The sequence below is a fragment of the Neovison vison genome, chromosome 13, assembly GCF_020171115.1.
Source record: "Neovison vison isolate M4711 chromosome 13, ASM_NN_V1, whole genome shotgun sequence".
Taxonomy (NCBI): domain Eukaryota; kingdom Metazoa; phylum Chordata; class Mammalia; order Carnivora; family Mustelidae; genus Neogale; species Neogale vison.
Window position 1 is genome coordinate 144,315,978 of NC_058103.1, and position 19,776 is coordinate 144,335,753.

The 19,776-nt window shown below is 44.9% G+C and overlaps 1 protein-coding gene across 1 annotated transcript in view; it reads left to right on the forward strand.

Annotated features, from left to right (window-relative positions):
* Positions 1 to 19,776, forward strand: part of AGBL1 (AGBL carboxypeptidase 1) — a 657,523-nt gene that overhangs the window by 600,848 nt on the left and 36,899 nt on the right. The window contains exon 22 of the mRNA XM_044232424.1: positions 7,121 to 7,129. Coding sequence (XP_044088359.1) covers positions 7,121 to 7,129 — 9 coding nt within the window. The remainder of the gene's footprint in view (positions 1 to 7,120; positions 7,130 to 19,776) is intronic.

The following is a 19,776-nucleotide window of genomic DNA, read 5'->3' on the forward strand; positions in this document are numbered from 1 at the left end:
ACTGAAGGTCCAGGGTAGGAAAGTAGTGAGAAAAGCCACTAGAATAAATTGCCATAGGAGAATTTGGGGTTGATACCATAACTCTTTATCAATCTGGTTTTGTTGGTGGCCATAGAAATAACCTTAGGAATAAAAGCCAACTGTAGTAGTATCAATAAAAACCAACATTTCTTGAAGTATTTTCCTATTTCAGGCACCTTTTTGGGTGATTTACAGGTTACTTATTATCCCTTTAATCTTCACAATGCCACTGATGACAAAACCGAAATCAGCTGGAGTAAGCAACCTGCCTAAAATTGCTGAACTGGCAAACGGCTGAGCTGGAGTTTGAGTGCGGATACTGTGGGTCCAGAGCTGGTCACCTACTGACCAGGCCATGCTGATCCTTATCCAGTGAGGGGAGTTTTCTCATTCGGGAGTGCCTTGCCTTACTGTTGCCAGTTCTGGGGCAGACTGAGGGAAGATGACGGGTGTACAATTTTAAAACAAGTCCAATTTACAGCACATTTTAGCGTTGCATGGTCCCAGTTCATGCAGATGTCTCTGCTTTACCTCAAAAACTTACAAGTCCCTAGGAAAATTCCCTAAGAAGCAGGTCCTCTGGTTGCTGAAGCAGCCACACTGCTCTGCAGGGCGGAAGTACCTCCAGCATGATAAGTAGCCCCATTGCCTCCACTAGAACAATGGTACACAAATCACGATGGGGCTGGGGAATTTAGATCACAATTGCTGGCAGTCCCTGAATCAGAGGGCATTGGATAAGTGGAACAAGAGGTTGTGAAAATAAGGTGATAGTTTCCAATGTTTTTTTGTTTTCTTTCTTTCTTTCTTTTTTTTTTTTGACCAATCTTATGCAAACCACACAGAAAGAACCAGAATACCAAGTTGCTTGAGAATAATGTTGCTGAAATCCTGATAGATCTTATAACAGAAAAAAAATGGAATCGTGTCTGGAATGGAGAAAGCTCTATCCAATTTCATCCCCGAGTTCTGGAAGTGACAGAAAAGGCACAGGTTATGCCAGCTCAGCCTCTACGACCCCCTGAGCGCATTTCTATTAGCCTGTGAGCCCAAATCCTCCTCCGAGGAGAACAAAGCTGCTCCTGCCTCAGCAGCAATCTGCTTCCCTTGGAAACAGAGTGGGTAGGGCCTCTGTCCATAATATGCTTTAGTTTTAATAGGAGGTTCATAGAAGGAGCTGTTCTTTTCAATCTTATTATGGTTTTGAAAATAGAGAAGGATTTGTTACTCTTCCCATTGGTTCTCCAGCCAATCGTTTTGGCCAAGGAGACCTCAACCCTTTTGCTTTGTGGTTTCCATAGCATAAGTATACCCACCTAAGTGGTGGTATGATACTCAGTCTCTCTCAACTCAATTGTGTGCAATGGGAATGATAAAAAGATGTTGTATGGCTATTTCCCAACTATAAAACACCAATTTAGTACTGGTTAAAATGTACTGACAGCTGGATTCCAAAGGACAGTCATGTTCAGGGCTTGGGAAATAGAAAGATGTTACCGTGCTTGCTGCCTTAGGCTATGGACATTACTTATTCATTCCATCGTTCATTATTTTATTAAATAGTGTCTGCACATGGCATGGATTAAATGCAGAGAACTACCAATATGCAGAGGGCACGTGAATTGCCTTACTTGACTTCTCCATCTTTCCTCTGTCACTCTCGTTCCCTCCTCCATCCTATTGTTCACTCACGTCTGCATCTATCACATGTCCTTTCTGTGAATACAACTTCACTGTTTTTTCACCAAAGAACCAAGCATTCAGTTGCCTCCTACCACAGTTTGCCTCCTACCTGCCATCATGTTGGCTCTTTCTTTTTCGTTTGCACCTGTTTCAGATTATTTCTCCCTCAACCCCCCCCCCACCTTTTTTCTCTCTCTTTCATTTCCCTTGGAATCTACCACATGTTTTTATTAATGCAGAGAAAGAATAATTATTGGTATGCTTACTTAAATTCTCTCTGGTCATTTCCCTCAACTATAAAATGAGAGTGATAACAGTAGCTATCTGATATGTTGTTGTTAGGCTTAAATGAGATCATATTAGAGAAGTGCTTAAAATAATACATACCACGTGGCAAGCACTCATTCATCACTCTTCACATCATCGGGTCATTCCAAACCCTTCTAAAAAAGTACACAATCATTTTCTCCTGGTAACTAACAACATCAGTAATAATAGACAGCATTGGCATCAATTAGATTCCATGTAAAGTACCTTATCTCATTAATTATTACCATGTCTGTTTTACTGATAAGGAAACAGGGCTATAGAAAATTAAAAGTAGTTCTCTGACTTCACCTCTGAAATGTGTTTGGATGGGCTTTTTGATCAACTTCTGAATGGACTAGATTTATAAGGTACTTTAGACCATCTGATTAAGGGTGAGTGATGTCACAAATCACAGTAGTGAAGGGATTACCCACTCTTATCCCTTCTAAGTGCTTTCCTGACAGCATCACCCTCATCAACTATTTTGGGAAAGAGGGCAATAAGTGTGAGAAAGGAGTGCAGGTAGAAAGCCACAGAGAGGAAATTGGCAGCTGGACCTGTGGGCTCTCTTGTTTCTGAGAATACAAATCGCCAGGATCTGGGGCAGGTGGTGACCCTCTCTCACAGCTAAGTCTACCACAACTGGTGAATTCTGCCAACCCGACCCTAAGGAAGGGTCCACAAATGATGGATGGGATGAACAATAAAGACAGAAAGGCTCATCTCACAATCAAGGACAAGACATTGCTGCACTGCTCTAGGCATCAAGAACTAGAAATGTAGTTGAAGTGGTAAGACACATATTGAACCTGTTCAGTGAGTGAAACTTTCTGTTTTCCTAGAGTTTTATGAAAACTCCTTTAAAAGAGCATGCTTTTCAGACCCAATCAGCAAGGCTTAGTTTCAGATGATTCATGGATTACCCCCAAAGTTCTTCCATTCTCATGGTCTCTTAAGTGGTAACTGGCTTGATTAAAATAAATAAATAGGTAGATAGATGGATGGATGGAGTCTGGATCTGGGTAGGGCAGGATCAGGGAAGAAAGGGAGGGCATCATCTCGAGCTTGGGTTGGGAAGGCATGGGGATGATGAGCAGTGGGGTCTGTGACAAGCATTCATATATGGGACATGCTAGAGCCTTTCTTGAAGAGCAGCAGGGATGACCAACAGAGATTGGGGTTTAACATAAGAAAGAGTTGGTGGTGAGCTCAGGCTCATTTTATTGAATGGCTTGCCTACAGCAGGGGTCAGTTTTTATTTTTTACGTCTACCTTGCTCAAAATGGCGCTGCACCTATGACAGTGGCACAACTCTATAGACCTTAGTTGAATGGATGGTCTGATGGCCAGTCCCTTTCCTGAGAGTCTCTTGAAGCACCTCCTGAATTCTTCACTACTTGGAAGCTCTATTCTGATGCATGTTCGGCTTCCGTGCACAATGCAGACCCTATGACTTGAAGAAACGTAGCTACTTTGCTTATGCCCCTGCTGCGTCGGCATTGGTTATAATCCCCTTCCTTCATTCCTGAGAATTTGAAATGCCCCAGGGCTTGTGTAGCTACAGCTGGCCTATCCTCTGAGATCAACACCTGGTGGGTTATAGGAAGTGCCTGTCCTACCATCCTGTAAGCCCTTTTTATGGATGGAGGGAAAAGGAGTGAGGTGGGGAGGTAGGGAGTAGATCTCTTATCCATGTGGCATCTTCCTGAGAAGGTTTGAAGCTGTGGTTCTCTGCTGGAGCTGCACATTAGAGTCACCTGGGTGAACTTCTAACGTGCCCAGCTGCCCACATTCCACCCAGGACCAATGAAATCAGAACCTCTTGATGTGAGGCTCAGGCTTGGTCTTTTTTAAGCTCCCCAGATAGATCATATTGTACTCAGAGTTAAAAGCCCATGAGTTATGGTTCTCTAACTATGCTGCAATCAGAATCCAGAATCGCATGGGTTGGTTGCAAAATCCTCAAAGCCCAGGCCCACACTCCATACCATTTAAATAAAACTCTCTGGGGTGGGGCCCAGGTATCATGATTTTTACAAGTCTCCTAATGATCCCAGCGAACAGTCAGGTTCGGGAGTATACAGTTTAGGAGAAGGTGAGGACGCGTATGTCCTCGGTATGCTGAACCACTATTATTTGCTAGTTGAATGCCAATTAAATGCACTGATTTGGGGTTTTGACTAAAACTACATTATATGCCTTCTGCTCATACAAGGTTCAGCCTTGACACAAATAAGCATTAGTGGTTAAGGAAGCAGCAGAGAGCTAATTATTTTTTATATCGTAATTCTTAGGCATCAGAAATAACAGAAATAAAATTAGCTGTTATGGCTTCACTTCTGATTATCATAGCAATCTTGAGAAGTAGATAATATTATGCCAGTTTTTAAAGATGAAGAAATTTATATGTAAAGAAATTAAGGCACCTATCCAAGGTTACCTAGGGCATAAAGTGCTGGAATCAGGATCTGGACCATAATATAATGACAGCAGATCCCACGCTCTGCTGACTACACTTGGCTGCTTTATTTTTAAGGGCAGCTTGAAATATAATTTACATACCATAAAGTTCACCTGTTTTAAGTGCACGGTGATTTTTAGAAAATTTACAGAGTTGTGCAACCAGTTTTGAAACATTTCCATCATCCCTAAAACATCCCTTGTGCCCATTTACTTGACTGGCTTTTAAAGAACATTGGGCTAGAAATCAGAAGAGCTGGGTTTTACTCCCAAGCCCGTCATTCACCTAATCCTCTGACCTTGAAGAGTCCCTTAAACATTCTGGATCTCCTTTTTTTTTTTTTTTTTTTTTTTAATTTTTAGAATGAGTCACTTAGAGATGGTAATTCCTGCCATAGGATCAAGGTCAAATAAAATATTGCTTAGAGAAGTGCTTGGTAGCTCAGAAGAGCTCAGAAGAGTAGAAAGGCTGCATTTTTTTTTCTGTAATATGCTGAAAACCATTTTGCACCTTCCAAGTGCTTTCGATCTGAAACTGAACTCAGAAAGTTGCAATAACACAAGGTGAGCTGTTTCCCCCTCCTCCTTGTTTTTCTCTTCCACCAACACCTTCACCCCCTTGAGGCCTGTCTCACAACACTCCTTTGGGTGTCAGAAACCTACACCAGTCATCGGATCTCGTGACAGTGTGGATCCCTTCCGAGCACCAGGGTAGCCCAGAGCTCTGCTTGGGTTCTTACGGGCCTTAGCGGTCCCTGGCAGGAGCCTGCGGTGCCCATATGCTCCCGTAATGACTAGCTGTCAGGGAGATGCATGGCGTCCTTTAGCTGGAGAATAAAAACAGATGAGGTGGGTGTTAGCACTTCTCTGGCCCTGTGATTAGCCTCTGATGGGTGAAGAGGGGCCCATCTCAGAGGCGTTACATCATGGCGGCTGGGGAATGAGGCCAAAGGTGTATGACATTCATCTAGGTCCCAAAGCAACAGTCAACTCTGTTGGAGCTCAGCATTTCACCTTTTATGTCCATTTTTTAAACTCTTTGCCTGAGCTGGTTCTCCAACCTTCATACAGCTTGGACTGTGAACATCCTGAGAGCGTGTTTAGCCTTATGATTTATTCTAGATGCTAGCATTAGTAAGTATTCACTGAAATAATAATGGAGCTTCAGTCTTCATGCGATTCCTTGCATGTCATTTTGTCTCCCTCTCGCAGTATTTGGGTCTTGCCTTCCTGATAGCGACAACACATAGAAATTCACAGACTTGCCACTTAGCCTCTCAGAGATCTTCATCACTGCTTTTTGATGACTTCAGTGATGCTTTACCTGATTGTGATTTGTCATCCCCTTTCAAGCCGGGTCCATGTTTAATGGCCTGTCCAGCACACAGAGAAGATAAGAACCTTCTGTGGGCAGAGGGAAAGATAATTGGGATGCTTAGCCCCCTAACTCTTCTGGAAAGGTCAGTCGAGAAGACTTGAATTTATCATTCAGGCCCCGGAATGCTGTGGCATTTCTGACGGTGCCCAGAGCTCCTCCTACAGTCCTGGGACCAGGCACCCACATGAGAGAAGTGGGGCTTCCTCCTCCTGAGATGCAGACGGATTTCAGTATCTCCAGCCACAATGAGAAGCAGGAATAGACAGCTGCACAGAGAAAGGCAATGGTGATATAAATACATGTTTAATTGCACATCAATTACAATTACTTACTAGGCTGCATTTATTTAAAGGCAGTGTAATTAGAGCAAAAACCTTGATTTAATCATAACCTTATCAAACACAGACCCCGTCATCTTCCTGTGCTTGCGCAGTCTGTGTTTCCCTCTGTGCCACTTGCCAAGGGGAGGGGGGCATGGCACTGCCCGTTTGGGACAGGAAGGAAGCCCTTGCCAAGAATTCTCATCTCATCTGGGACGCCTGCTCAGAAGCTGCTGAGCGGCTCATCCTGTCTCTTCTTCAGCAGCTCATGATGAGAAAGCCTGATTAGCTAGAATGACTTATTGGAAATATAACTCATCCCTGACGGCAGGCTTCATAACCCAGGAGCCCGAGATTAGTAAGGACATTACATAGGTTCAGCCTCCAGAGATAAATTACTCCTTGGAATGTACCTTCTCACAGCCCCTAGATCTGATTTCTCATCAACAGTGATGGGCCCCGACTTGACATAGCCGCATAGGGGTGGACAGCAGGCAGGCCGACTGTCTCTCACGGTTCGCTCCAGGCTATGTCTTTGTCCACCTCCCTCTCTCTTTCTCTTGGCTTTTCTGTCTCGTGGCTCCCTGGAGGCTGAGATGCTATCTCGGACTTTCCTGAAGAAGAACCCACTCTTCCCGTGAGCGTGTTGAGAAGCAGTGATCTGTTGTTCCCCAGGTACCCGGGGTCCTTTCTTCCATGACCTTCTCCACGGTTCCTGGGAGATAAACTGGAAACAGACTCTACCTCCATTTCACAGATTGGAAAGAGGCGGTCCAGACCCAGCAGACAACTCTGTCAAAGGCGGGCAGTAACGAAAACAGGCAAATGTCTGACGTTTTGCTCTTGGCTGATTTGCCCCTTCGTGCAGTTGTTTCCTACTCTTTCAGCTAAACAGAAAACAGGTACATTTCTGGAACGTTGGTATTAGTAAGTCATGTGTGCTGAGCAGGTGCAGCAAGTGCTTCCTCTGTGCTGAGCGCAAGGTGGCCGCCATTGTTCTTCCACCCCGGGTGAGAGAGAGGTGAGTTGCCTGGCTTGAGATCATGGCGTTAGAGATGCAGTGACCGCTACTGTCTGTGGAACGCGGGCTTCCAGCTGGGTGCTGCAGCGCACCCTTTATGTATCTTGTCTCATCTAATTTTTACAACTCTGGGCTGGGAGTTGTTATCCTCACTTTGCAAATGAAGAAAATAAGCTTTGAAAAGTGAAGCTCGTGGCATACATGTTTCATGACTAGTAAGTCGGTTAAAGCCAACTTTTGGACCCAAACTCCCAAATGCTTTCCTCTAGACCCACCTGTCCTCACCCACGTTGCTCCCCTAGCCATTTAGCAGCACAACCCGAAAACCCAGGCGCCGTGCTGGAAACTGCCGTCACCTGGCATATTGTGTCTGTTACCAATTCCTGGCCGTTTCATATTCTGTACCTCTTGAATATATCCCCATTCTTCTTCTGCTCATGGCCAGCATGCTGGTCCGAACCATCATAACTTCCTGTATGGACTCTTGCAGCTACTGTCCAGTGGGTTCTCCTCTGTTTCTTCCCTCTATTCCATCCACACCATTTCCTATATATTAACCAGAATGAACTTTAGAAAATGCAAATGGTGACAGATCACTCTTCTGCTAAAATCACTCCAGTAGCTTCCCACCCTTCTTACGGTAGAGGCCATAATCCCTTCTGTGGTCTTTGCTTCTCTCCAGGGTGGGATCCCTACCTATCTCTCTGGCCTCTTCTCAAACTGATCTCCATATCTCCTTGATCCAGCCCTTGGGTCTCCTTTCATTTCCTCTTACGTGTTCTCTCCCCAGATACAAGCTCCGTGGCTGTCATCTCCTCGACTTGGACTCCCTGCCAACCCTCCTCACCTTCCTCTGCCTCCTTAACTGTAACTCTTCCTCATCTTTGAATCTCAACTTAACGGTGGCCTCTCTGAGGAGGCCCTTCCTGACCCTTCTGGGTAGCTCAGAACCTCCCGTCACACACATGCGCACACACACACACATACACACACCCCTCTTCATTATGTACTCACATGACCAGTCCATTTGTGCTTGGCTCCCCGCTGGGCTCCAAGATGTAGCGCTGTGGGAACTATGTCCGTCTCATCCGGGTCTCCTTGGCACCCAGTACAGCAGCTGACACCTAGAAGGTACTCAACAAGTATTAATTGAAATAATGACTGAACAGGCTCAAATCAGTCTAGAATCCATCATCCATTCCTACATTTCTTTCTATCTGGCTTCCTCCTTATTCCACAACTTTTTTACTGTATCCCACAGCCAGGTTCTTCTTTCACAAATGTTTTTTTGGCATGCTCATCTTGGGCTCTTGCCTTGAATATGAGCCCTAGCCAGAACTTTCCTTTCCTTCCAGAATAGTCTTTCCAGCTCCCTTTCTTCATTCTGCCCAAGTAACACCTTGTAGCCCCTCTACACAGGCTGGGCTCCCCAGATACCACTTTGGCAAAGATGATATCAGCGGGTGCTGCTGATGTAATATCTATAGCACAGACTTCAACATAGTTGCCCAGGAGGAAGACATGTCGTTCAGCAGTAGATGACGGTATCGCAAGGGGAAAAAAAAATGCAAAAACTCAGAATGAAAAATGGAGAAATAATTGCTCAGAAGGAAATATTGAAAAAAACTACGGGGAAAAAAGTGAAGAAAAGAATTGAAAAATGAGACTTAATAGAGCCTATTAAAACTGAATAGAATGGGGCTCTGGAGGACATTCTGGGGAGAAGCTTTACCAACCAGAACCATTGGTCCTTGAAGGCTGGGCCAGGCACTGTGCTGAAGCCTGGGACCAGAGTCAATGCAAAACTGTTGCTGACCTCAAGGAGTTCCCAGTACCAAGCCAGGTGTGCCAGGAGTGCACGTGTGTGTGTATGTGTGTGTGTATATTTGCATGTTAGGGAAGGAGAGACGAGCTGCAAAATGGTAAATAATCACTCTTTCATCCGTTCACTAAACATTCACTGAGAGCCTGCTCTGCACAGGACACTGTTCCAGGCACCGTGTCTCTTGAGACACGACAGTGAATAAGGAGACGTAGCCTCCTGCTCTGAGAGTTTGGGTTCTCGGATGGGAGTGGGGAGCAGCAGGGAGAGAGTAAATAACAAAGGTAAGACCTAGGGTATATAGGAAGGTGGGGAGTGCACTGGAGAACAGGAATTTGGGAGTGCTGGGGGGATTCTGAGTGCCTGGGGATGGAATGTGTGTGTGTGTGTGTGTGTGTGTGTATGCACGCGTGTGAAATAAAGTAGTCACGATCTGTCAGAAAGATACCTTGTGCCCGCCGTCGGACCTGTGTGTCTCCCCGCTCAGCACATAATGAGTTCTCAACGTGCTGTAGCCATAATTGTCTTAGTATCACAGCTCCAATGAACTCCCTTCATTCCTCTTTTGCAAGGGAAATTATTAGGAATATGATTTTCCTTCTTTCCCTCCTGGTATATTTTTTTATTTCTTCCATTTCCTACCAACTGAGAAGTGAGAAAGAGTTAAGTGCAGTCCTAAAGCACAGAGGGTGTTCATTAGGGTCTGATTTATAAACGTTTTACACGGCCGCCCAGGTGTGTTGGCATGCACTACCTGCCTACAAATTAGGCCTTGGTACCTGGTTCTGCAGCAGGGGGTTCCTGTTCAACAACCAAGCCCAGGGAGCTGGATTTCGTGTAGGCTCCACCATCCCTGACGTCTCTTTTCCTCTGAGTGTCTGCTTATGTCTGCATATGTAGACATACGGCGTCTGGATGAACATAGTCTTCTGTGCTTTGGAACGTGTGACTGGGCCTGCCACCTGCTCCAGGTAAATCTATGCTCTGAGTGTGTCCCTTGTGGGTAGGAGGCAATGATGAGGTGAAGGCATCAATCATAGCCATTTGATTCCTCTTTCTTGGCGTTTGGCTGTTCTGTGGCTCTGGCCAGCCCATTCAGAGGGCGACGGTAGGAGGTAGGAATTTGCATCAGTCTCATTCCTGTGGTTAGGGAAGTCAGTGGAATTCCAAAGAGATAAGGCTTTTTCAGATTAGATTTTATTGCATGGATGGAAGGGGACTTATCAAGCAACCACACCCTTCTCCAAGCCCCCGGGCATTCCTGAAATCCACTCACCTAAATCCCTCCTGAGGGATTCTGATCCCCTTTGCCTGAACCCCATTTTCTGCTCAGTTTTATTCAAAAGCATTTATTATGTGCCAACCCTAGGCAGCAGCACACTTCCTGGGGTCCTGGGGGTGAGATATCAAAGGACACTAAAGACATGATAATCTGCACTCAGAGAGCTTGAACTCTAGCAGCTGTGAACACGAATGATTAATATGGATTGAGCTCACCCTTCAACATGCCAAGAACTATGTCAAGAATGTAGTATCTCATTAATTCCCGTAACACTGTGAGTTAGGTAATATCATTAACTCTGTTAAATTTATACCTGAAATGACGCTCAACCATAGGGGGGCTTTGGAGACTGAGTATCAGTGCCCATACCCTGGCTTAAATTGTTAATATCAATGTTACTTAAGTAACGACCAAGTTACTTAAACTTCTGTTACTGAGTTTCCACATCCACTGAGCTGGAGTAACAATGTTATCTACCTCATAGGGTTGTTGTAAGGCTCAAAGAAGATAGTATATATTGAGTTGTTGGTTTTGGGTGTTGGCATGTAGCAAGCATACCAGATATGTTAGGTGTTTTTATTTTATTTTTTTAAAAGATTTTTTATTTATCAGAGGGAGAGAGGGAGAGCGAGTGAGCACAGGCAGACAGAATGGCAGGCAGAAGCAGAGGGAGAAGCAGGCTCCCAGCTGAGCAAGGAGCCCGATGCGGGACTCGATCCCAGGACGCCGGGATCATGACCTGAGCCGAAGGCAGCTGCTTAACCCACTGAGCCACCCAGGCGTCCCTGTTAGGTGTTTTTAAAGCAGTAGTTTCATCAGTGTCCTCAATCTGTCATCAGTATTCCCCAGAAGAGACCAACATGTTTAAAATGGCCAACTCCAGACCCTCCGTATTCATTTGCATTTGTGACCTACCTGCCCAGTTTCGTCACATTCTCAAGCCCACCGGATGGCCCTGAACTATCACAACACGATAACATAAGTGCACTCTGGAGATAGCAGTAACTCATACCATCAAGTCAAATCTACAGAGCCAAACACACTGTTTAGGCGCCGAGGAGTCAACAGTAAATAGTTTATTTGGCGCTTTGTGTCCAGAAAGATGAGGACTGGCATCTTGCTTGCCTGCCCTTGTAGTTGTGTGTTTTTATGCAAGTTACCAACCTCTATGCCAATCCGTGTTCTCATCTTTTGAAACTAGAATAACAAGAGTGTCTACCTCTTAGAGGTATTTGGAGCTTAAGTGAATTGAAAAATATGAACAATAGTCCCTGCACAGAGAAATTTTTTTTAAGATTTTATTTATTTTTTCGACAGAGACACAGTGAGAGAGAGAAAACAAGCAGGGGGAATGGGAGAGGGAGAAGCAAGCTTCCCACCGAGCAGGGAGCCCAAAGTGGGGCTCGATCCCAGGACCCTGGGATCATGACCTGAGTTGAAGGCAGAGGCTTAACGACTGAGCCACCCAGGTGCCTCCACAGAGAAAGTTCTAGCAAATATTTATAGAAAGGTCTTGAGAAAGTATTTCACAGAAAACCAGGATTTATAGGCAGAGCAGGTAATTTATAGCATCCCCTCCACAAAAACAGTAAGATTAGTGTTATTAATCGGGTCCTACCGATGAGGAGACTTAAATAGTTTATGTTAACCCAAAGTGGTGTAGTGATAAAATTGGGCTTGAACTCACATTTCCATAATGTAAAACAAATGTATATCCCCATCATGTTGGCCACGAGCATTAGGGAACAGTCACTGGTTGTGCCAAGGATGTGCATATGTGTGAACATTCACAGGAGGGTCCAAAGAGGAAGGAAGTGGGAAAGGCGGATGCAGGAAATGCACTGAATAAGGAAAGAACCCTGTGTTGGTTAGGACAGACGTGCTCAATAGAAACGAACATAGTGGCTGATTGATGTGGGGAGAAACTATGAATGGACAGACACATGACTTGCCAATAGGTTTTCTGTGGGGAGACGCTGACGTCGAGGAACTCAGGCTTCCACCTGGCAGGAGTGGAATTGCTGGGGGCGCTACTTAGAGATGTGGAAACAATTAGGGCGCTGGGTTCCGTGCACATAAATAGAAAGAGCGTGTGGCTGTATGGGTGCCCGTGCGGTGAGCGGTAATGTGACAGCTGAATACGGGAGCTGGAAAGGCACACGGAGACGCGGGATAAATGATTCCTATAAATAAGTATCGCTCGCAGGTATTTCGGATGCTTCTCTGTTTATGAACATTTGACATTCACCCCTAAGGGATTGCATATTTCCTCATCAAAAGGAAAAGCAACCGTGAAGCTGGTGACTGGATGTCTGATTAGAGCTTTAAACATTTACATCGTGTTAGCTGCCGCAGCCGCTGCTCTGGCTCTAGCTCTGAGCGCATGGGGTCTAACGGATGCCTCGCGTGCGACGTGTTGGGGAAGCCTTAGCCATCAGTGCTGGTGAAAGCTTACCACCAACTGCAGAGGCCAGTTTTCTTTAAAAAAAAAAAAAATCCTCGTTTTTCTTTCCTGTGGTTAGTAAAAGGAGTCAATGTCCCCTACTCAAGGCAAAGGTATTCATGGTGCTTATTAGCCATGATGCCCAGTATGGGTGGCAAGGTTTGGGCACTTATTTATTTATTTATTTATTTAAGAGGGAGAGAGAGAGAGAGAGAGAGAGAGAATGAGTTGGTGAGGGGCGGAGGGAGAGGGAGAACTTCAAGCCGACTCCATGCTCACTGCAGAGCCCATTGCGGGGCTCAATTCCCATGACCTCGAGATCACGACATGAGCTGAAATCAAGAGGCAGATGTTCAACTGACTGAGCCACCCAGGCTCCCCACTTTTTGCATGTTAAATTTCAGAAAGCCGTCTTTCATGGCATCATGAACATTGTGCCGTGATAATTTTAGGAACTTGATCATCTCTATGCAGTGCTTTGTAGTGGAAGCCGCACAGGCTGGAAATCAGATGGACCATTTGTGTGGTACCGAATGAGTTCCATGCCTGCCTTCTCTCAAGTTTAAAAGTAGGATAATAACAACTATTCTGAAAAAATTAAATGTTATATATAAACTGTGTAGCCTAGGGTCTGGTATAGAGCAGGGTTTCCACAAAAGGTAATCATTATGATTATGCCCTAGAGTCAGAGCGGCAAAGGGGACAACCCGTTTGTCCCCACGGCAGGCATCCTGGTGTGCGGAGCTGGTGTCACTGCTTCGGTGCCACAGCTTTGCATGAGGACGGAAGGCAAAGAATCCATGCAGAGCTGCTGTACGTTCTTTCTTCCTGAGGGGTATAGAGGAAAGAAAGTCTACTCACTCTGTAGCCTGATCCCTTTGAAAAAATATCCCATGCCCAGAGGGACAGCTGAACCTACGGTTATGAGTTGTAGTAGATGTAAATACTGAACAGTACATTGATTTTTAAATGCTTTTCCACTAACTTGACTTTGACTCATGGGAAAGTAACTTGAGGTCTTCAGTTTTCTCATCTATGAAGGGAAAGAAAGAACAGAGGAAGGACAGAGGGAGGGATGGTCAGAGTGATGGAAGAAGAGAGGAAACCTGTAATAATCAACATGTATTGAAAGTGTACCATATTCGGGAACCATTCTAAGTACTTTCTACAGTAGTGTGGGTCATACAGTCAACAATCCCATGAGTTAAGGTACTTTTACTACCCGGCTTTGTAGATGAGAAAGTGAGTATACAGAGTTTAAGTAACTTAGCCTGGTAATTGGATTAAGCTAAGGGTAATTCCTGGGCTTGCGTTTATGCTATCCTAGTAGAGTGTGCTACTCTACGATGTGCATTTATTCTGAACTACCTCTACCAAAGTCACGACATTGAGCTCATTAAAGCCCTAAGTTACCTTTTAACTCGACATGCCATAACCCTTTTATGAATCCTTCATGGCAAGGGGACACCAGGAAATCACCAGTCACAGACATGCACTTACTGGAGTGTTGCAAGCATGTGTTCGATGTGTTTACTGGGTGGCAGGTGGCAAAAGTTACAGCGGGCTCTCAACAGCGCAGCAAATCACTCTGGATTTCACACTGCCGTGGTATGAATGCCTAGAAGATACGTTTATGTGAGTATTCTGCAATCCGTCATTGCTAGTGGTTGGAATATGGTGTAGCACGAAACAGCCAAAAATCTCTCCACAGTTTGATTTTTCATAGTACTTAGCATCTGAGATGATTATATTTGTTTACTGGCTTATTGCCTTTCTCCCTTTGTCCACCCTGTGGACATATTTGTTTCCCCCCGGAGTAGGTGTCTTGTTTACTTGTTCATTCTAGAATCCCCAACACCCACAACAGAGCTCACGCACTGCGGGAATTACGTACATAGCTGTTGAGTGAACAGCGAGTGAACACGACAATGATGAACCCTCGTACAACACTTTACATCATCTCCCCAAAGCTTAGAAAATGCTGGCAAATGTAATGTTCCATTTGATATTCATCAACAGCCCCATGAGAGAGCTAAAATTACTCTCCTCACTCTACAGAAGAGGAATCTGAGCATCAAAGAGGTTATTTGAATTATCCAAAGGCATACAGCATGGAAGGCTCCAATCCCTTTGACTCAAAGCCTCACACTTTTTGTTTTGCCACATTGCAAATGAAACTATGAAAACATTTTGGAGGTACCACATCACTGAGCATTTCACAAACCCAGGTCCTTAACATAATTGGATCAGTAAGCGAGGAAAGGCAAACAATTTCTACCTTCCGAGTTCCACAATGACTCTGAAGAAAAGAGAGTACATGACTGAGGTAGATGACCAATGGAGTAGATGAACTCCATTTAATTTTCTTTACTGGGTAGAACTAAGAGGAAAAATCCATCTCCTAAAGCCAATCCCTGCACTTGCTGTCCAAAGCAAAACCTTAGCTTCATCCGTAAGAATCTCAACCACAGCGAGCCATACTCACAGAGTATTGTACTGCTTCCGTTTCTACCTCCCCTTCTTCCCTGCCCCATCTGAAGGAACTGGCATCCGCAGTTAGCCTGCCCAGGTTCAACCCCTAGGTCTGCCTCTTTCCTTCTGTGCAGCTTTGGGGCAAGATAGGTAACCTCCTGGTGCTTCACACCTTCACAGAATTGTGAGAAGATTAACTATGTGACCATATATGAAGTCCTCAGCTCTAGACCCGGCATGTGACCAAGGGCTTGTTCACTCATGGCTGTTACCATCATGGTTTTCATTGTTGTTAGTGTTCTCCCGTCCAGGTGATCTTGCCTCAGCCATCTTCTCCTCCCCCAGGGTCACACTGGGAGAAACAGCTCCTCCTTCTCTGCCTTTCTCTTTACCTCCCTTCCAAATTCTCAAACCACAGTTTCCTTTCATTATAGTCCTAAATACAAGAACGAGACCATTTGTTCTCTCACAGCCGGGGTATGACTCAAAATGAACATTCCCTTGAATTGGAAGTCATCTTGTCAAATGAAGGACAATCGATTTATTTATTTGTTTGCTTGTTTGTTTATTTATTTATTTTTAGAGCATGAGAGAGAGAGAGCACGTGTGTGTAGAAGTGGGTGGTGGAGGGGGACAGAGGGAAGGGGAGAGAGAGAGAGAGAGACAATCTTGAGCAGGTGCCACACCCAGCACAGAGCCTGATGTGGGGCTCAATCTCATGACCTGTGATCATGACCTGACCTGGAATCCAGAGTCAGATGCATATTAACTGACTGAGGCACACAGGTGCCTCTAGATTTCTTTTTTTTTTAAATAGTGACCAAGATCACTGGCTATCTATCGCTTCCTCATTGTGCTTCTCCTGAGTAGTCTATTGAACCCCAGTCCCAAACGCCACCCCCCGATGGCCTCAGTGATACTTACTTCATATCAATCTGGCGTTGATCACATTTGTGAGGGCAACATGTGAGTTGGGCTCCTGTTTCTGCAGACAAAACCAGGTGGTAAGGGGAGGGGGGGTGGTGATTAATTTACTTCCTCTTTCAAGGGTCTTTGAGGAAATAATCTTTGAGCACTTACTATTTGTCAAAGAAGGCACCGTGCTAAACTCTGGTGAATCAACAACAAACAGAATGCCCTGTCTGATCTCAAACAACGGACTCACTGGAGAAAAGGTTATATTGTAGAGAAATACCACATGTCCTGTAACAGAACTGCGCTTGGTCTGCTATGTCCCCATTAAACATGGGCTGCAGAAATTAGGAAAGTTTCTTAGAGAAGAGACTATCATAAGAGAATTTGGAAGGATGGATGGAAGTCCACAGAGTGGGTATCAGAGCTCCTGTCTGATGAAGGCATGAGATGCAAAGGCATGGGGTGAGGGTATAGATGCCCCCCCTTGATGGATATGGACCATAGTGTGGCTACGGCATGGGGAGGTGGGGGGCATTTAGGGGAGAGAAAAGTAATCTCATCAAAACACTCACATCTCATGCTTCAGGGCTTTAGGTTTTATCCGTGTCTTAGGGGTGGGTAAATTCTGTCACAGAATCATAAATGGTTATGATAATGATAGAATTAACTGGGGTTTTACTCTGCCCTCAATTTCCCTTTGCCCATACTGGTCACAGTCTGGATGATACCAGTACGACACTTCCTTCAAAACCATGCTGGAAGTGCTGGCACTTCAATTTCCCTCTCGCCCAGAGCTGGCAGGATGCTAACTCTACATTTTACAAATCAACTCTCCCACTCGGTAGGTGAGAATAACTTTCTGAATTTTGCGGTATGTATTTCAACTTACTGGCCCCCTCAGGAATGTGGGATTCTGTATGTGGCAACAGTAAAAACAGTCGTTAACAAAATAAATGTAAGTGCCAAATTATATTTGGTACTTTTAATTTTTATTTGCAGTAATGGGTTTTTGGTATTTTAGTAAATGGACATAGTGTGGTACTTGAGATGGGACCATCCCCTGTGAGCAGAGCTATGAGGGGAGACCATCCTCTCTACCTCTGAAAACCAAGAGAACAACAAGAAAATGGCAAAATGTAGGTTGGCCACGTACGGCTTTGGTGCCAGTTGTTTGGGGTTCCATTGTATTCTTCTCGGCATCGTATAAAAATAGATGGGCATTCGGTAGAAACACGATCTACGTTGGTGTAAAAGCTGAGGGAAATAAATCAGTAGATAGAATTTGAAACCGAGGAGATAGGTAAGGTTGAGTTTAAAGACTGAGACATGAATATGTCTCTTGGAGGCAAATTTCTCAGCTTTGTTGTGAATGCCAAAAATACAGTGAATCCAGAGGCTTTTGTGACAGGGACAAAGGGAAATCATAACCACCACCGAAGGGTGAGCGCATATTGGTGTTTCATTCGTGTCTGGATCTGGATCAGGCTTCTGGGGCAGTATCCGAGAGACAGATGTACGGCGGTGTGTCTTCTACAGTTTGTCAGAAGGATGAATTGTCAGCGTGGCTCATCCACTCTCTGATCCAAAATGGAAGTCAGAATGTGATACCAGATGAAATGAAAGAATGCCAGGCATCCGGGGAGCTTGAAAAAATAATCCCCTCTCCATGCACACAGGCACATACACATAGGCAGGAAGCAAAGGAACAGGTCGAGAAATGGAGTGTAGATGCTTTTGTTCAATGGGCCAGAAGAGAAGCTTCCAGCACTGCTAGGTCACCAGAGAGTACTTATATGTTTTGCCGATTTCATGGTACAAGGTTCTCCTGTAACTAACCAAGCCACACAAGACTGCAGCCTCTTGAGTCGTTTCCAGATGAGAAGTCTTATTTGCACAGCAATTAAGCAAGCCTTTTATGACCTTTCTTCCTAGTCCTGAGCCCAGGGAATTCTTACAGATTAAGTAGCTAAAAACCATGGAAGAAGAATCCAGTTCCCCCCAAAAGGATGATACGTATGGCTCAGGTTCAGCTCTCTCACAGAATTCTGAGTATTTTAAAATCTGGTAGGCAGGCATGCTGAAGAAATAGAGAGGTGTGAGGAAATCATGAAGACGGTCAGGAAAGATGACTACCTAGAACCATATTAAATCAATTCCCACTCACCCTGGGAGTTCATTAAATAGAGGAGAGCTTTCTTCTGTGGCTTCACACTGCCTGGGTTGTATCTGGGCTTATATCCAACAAAACTGCTAAAAGTGGGGCCCATGAACCATTAGCAGGTATGAGTGGGGGTGAACAAATTAATGGAATGGTGACAGAAAGCAGATGTTGAGAAAATGAAAAGCCGTCTCAAAGTAGGAAGAACAGGAAAAAAAAAATACTTACTAATGAAAGAACCATGCTTTCAATTGAGGGTAATGAAAGAAAGTGGCATGCCCACCTTGGCCCACAGCTTAGGATATTGCAAGCCTTTAAATCACACAGTTTCAAGGACCAAGCAAAGGCATCATTTTGAAATAATTTTTAGAGCATTTGTATCCTAGCTGTCAGCTGCCTTGGTGGCAGGGTGATAAATTGCCTTTGAATTTGAGTTAAGCAGACTAAAGTCTATGAATCTCTACTTGAATGACTGCCATACTGTCTCATGGTCTGTCCCCACACTCCTCACTGGAGAGGTCACTGGCGGATGCCAGTGGAAAAACTGGGAGGGGGCTGGGGGATCGGGGCACAACTCTGCAAAAGCTACCCACTACCTCTTCCCAGCGGTCAGTGGGACGGGTGCTCCTAACACCGTGGTAGAGTTGAACCTGCTCATCATGGAGACCCCAGCATTTGTCTCCTCCCTGCCCTGAGCCCCCGACCATCCTTGGACTAGTAATCATGGCCATTTTCTGGGCCTTAGTTTCCTTCTTTAGAAATTAATCTGTAGACATTTTAGTCCCAAGATGTGATAAAGCTGAACAAGGTTCTGTGTGGCGTTAACAATCCTGGAGAAGAACCTAGAGCAGAGTCCAGAAATCCCAAGAGGTGCCTTCATAGGATGTCCATTTAGAACCTGTAAGTCCAATACATAGGTAGAACGAAACACACGCAAAATAGGGTGCTATCAGACTTTGCCTTGATTTGATTCCAGACAAATACTTCCAGGTAACAACCCAAACAGCCTTTAAAACCCCAACTATCACAAGCATTGATGAGCATTGCCCTGTACCAAGTGTTTTGCCCACATTAGCTCAGTTGGCCAACACCTCCACTGAAGCATCTCTTGATATCCTTCCCGTGTCTAGAACCATTATTAAATGGATTCCCCACTTTTTCAGGGAGTTCATGAAGGAGAGACCAGCATCATTTTTTTGACTTGACAGTCTCTGGCTCCTTAGCTGGGCTTGTATCCAGCAGAGCTGGAAAACAGGCCATCCCAAGGCCCACAGGCTTGTGCTGTGGAACAAATTCAGCAAAGCCGCCGCCCCCTTCCTCCTCCTGGGCTCATCCACTCCCATTCTGACTGCAGTGCCTTTGCGACCCCCCTATTCTATTCTAAGTTATCAGATAACTTTGATGTTTTTAAGCCATTCGTGTTTATAATTGAACGTCATCATCTTGAATTGTCTTAAGAGAGTCTAATCAGAAAAGGAAAGGAAAGGGAATC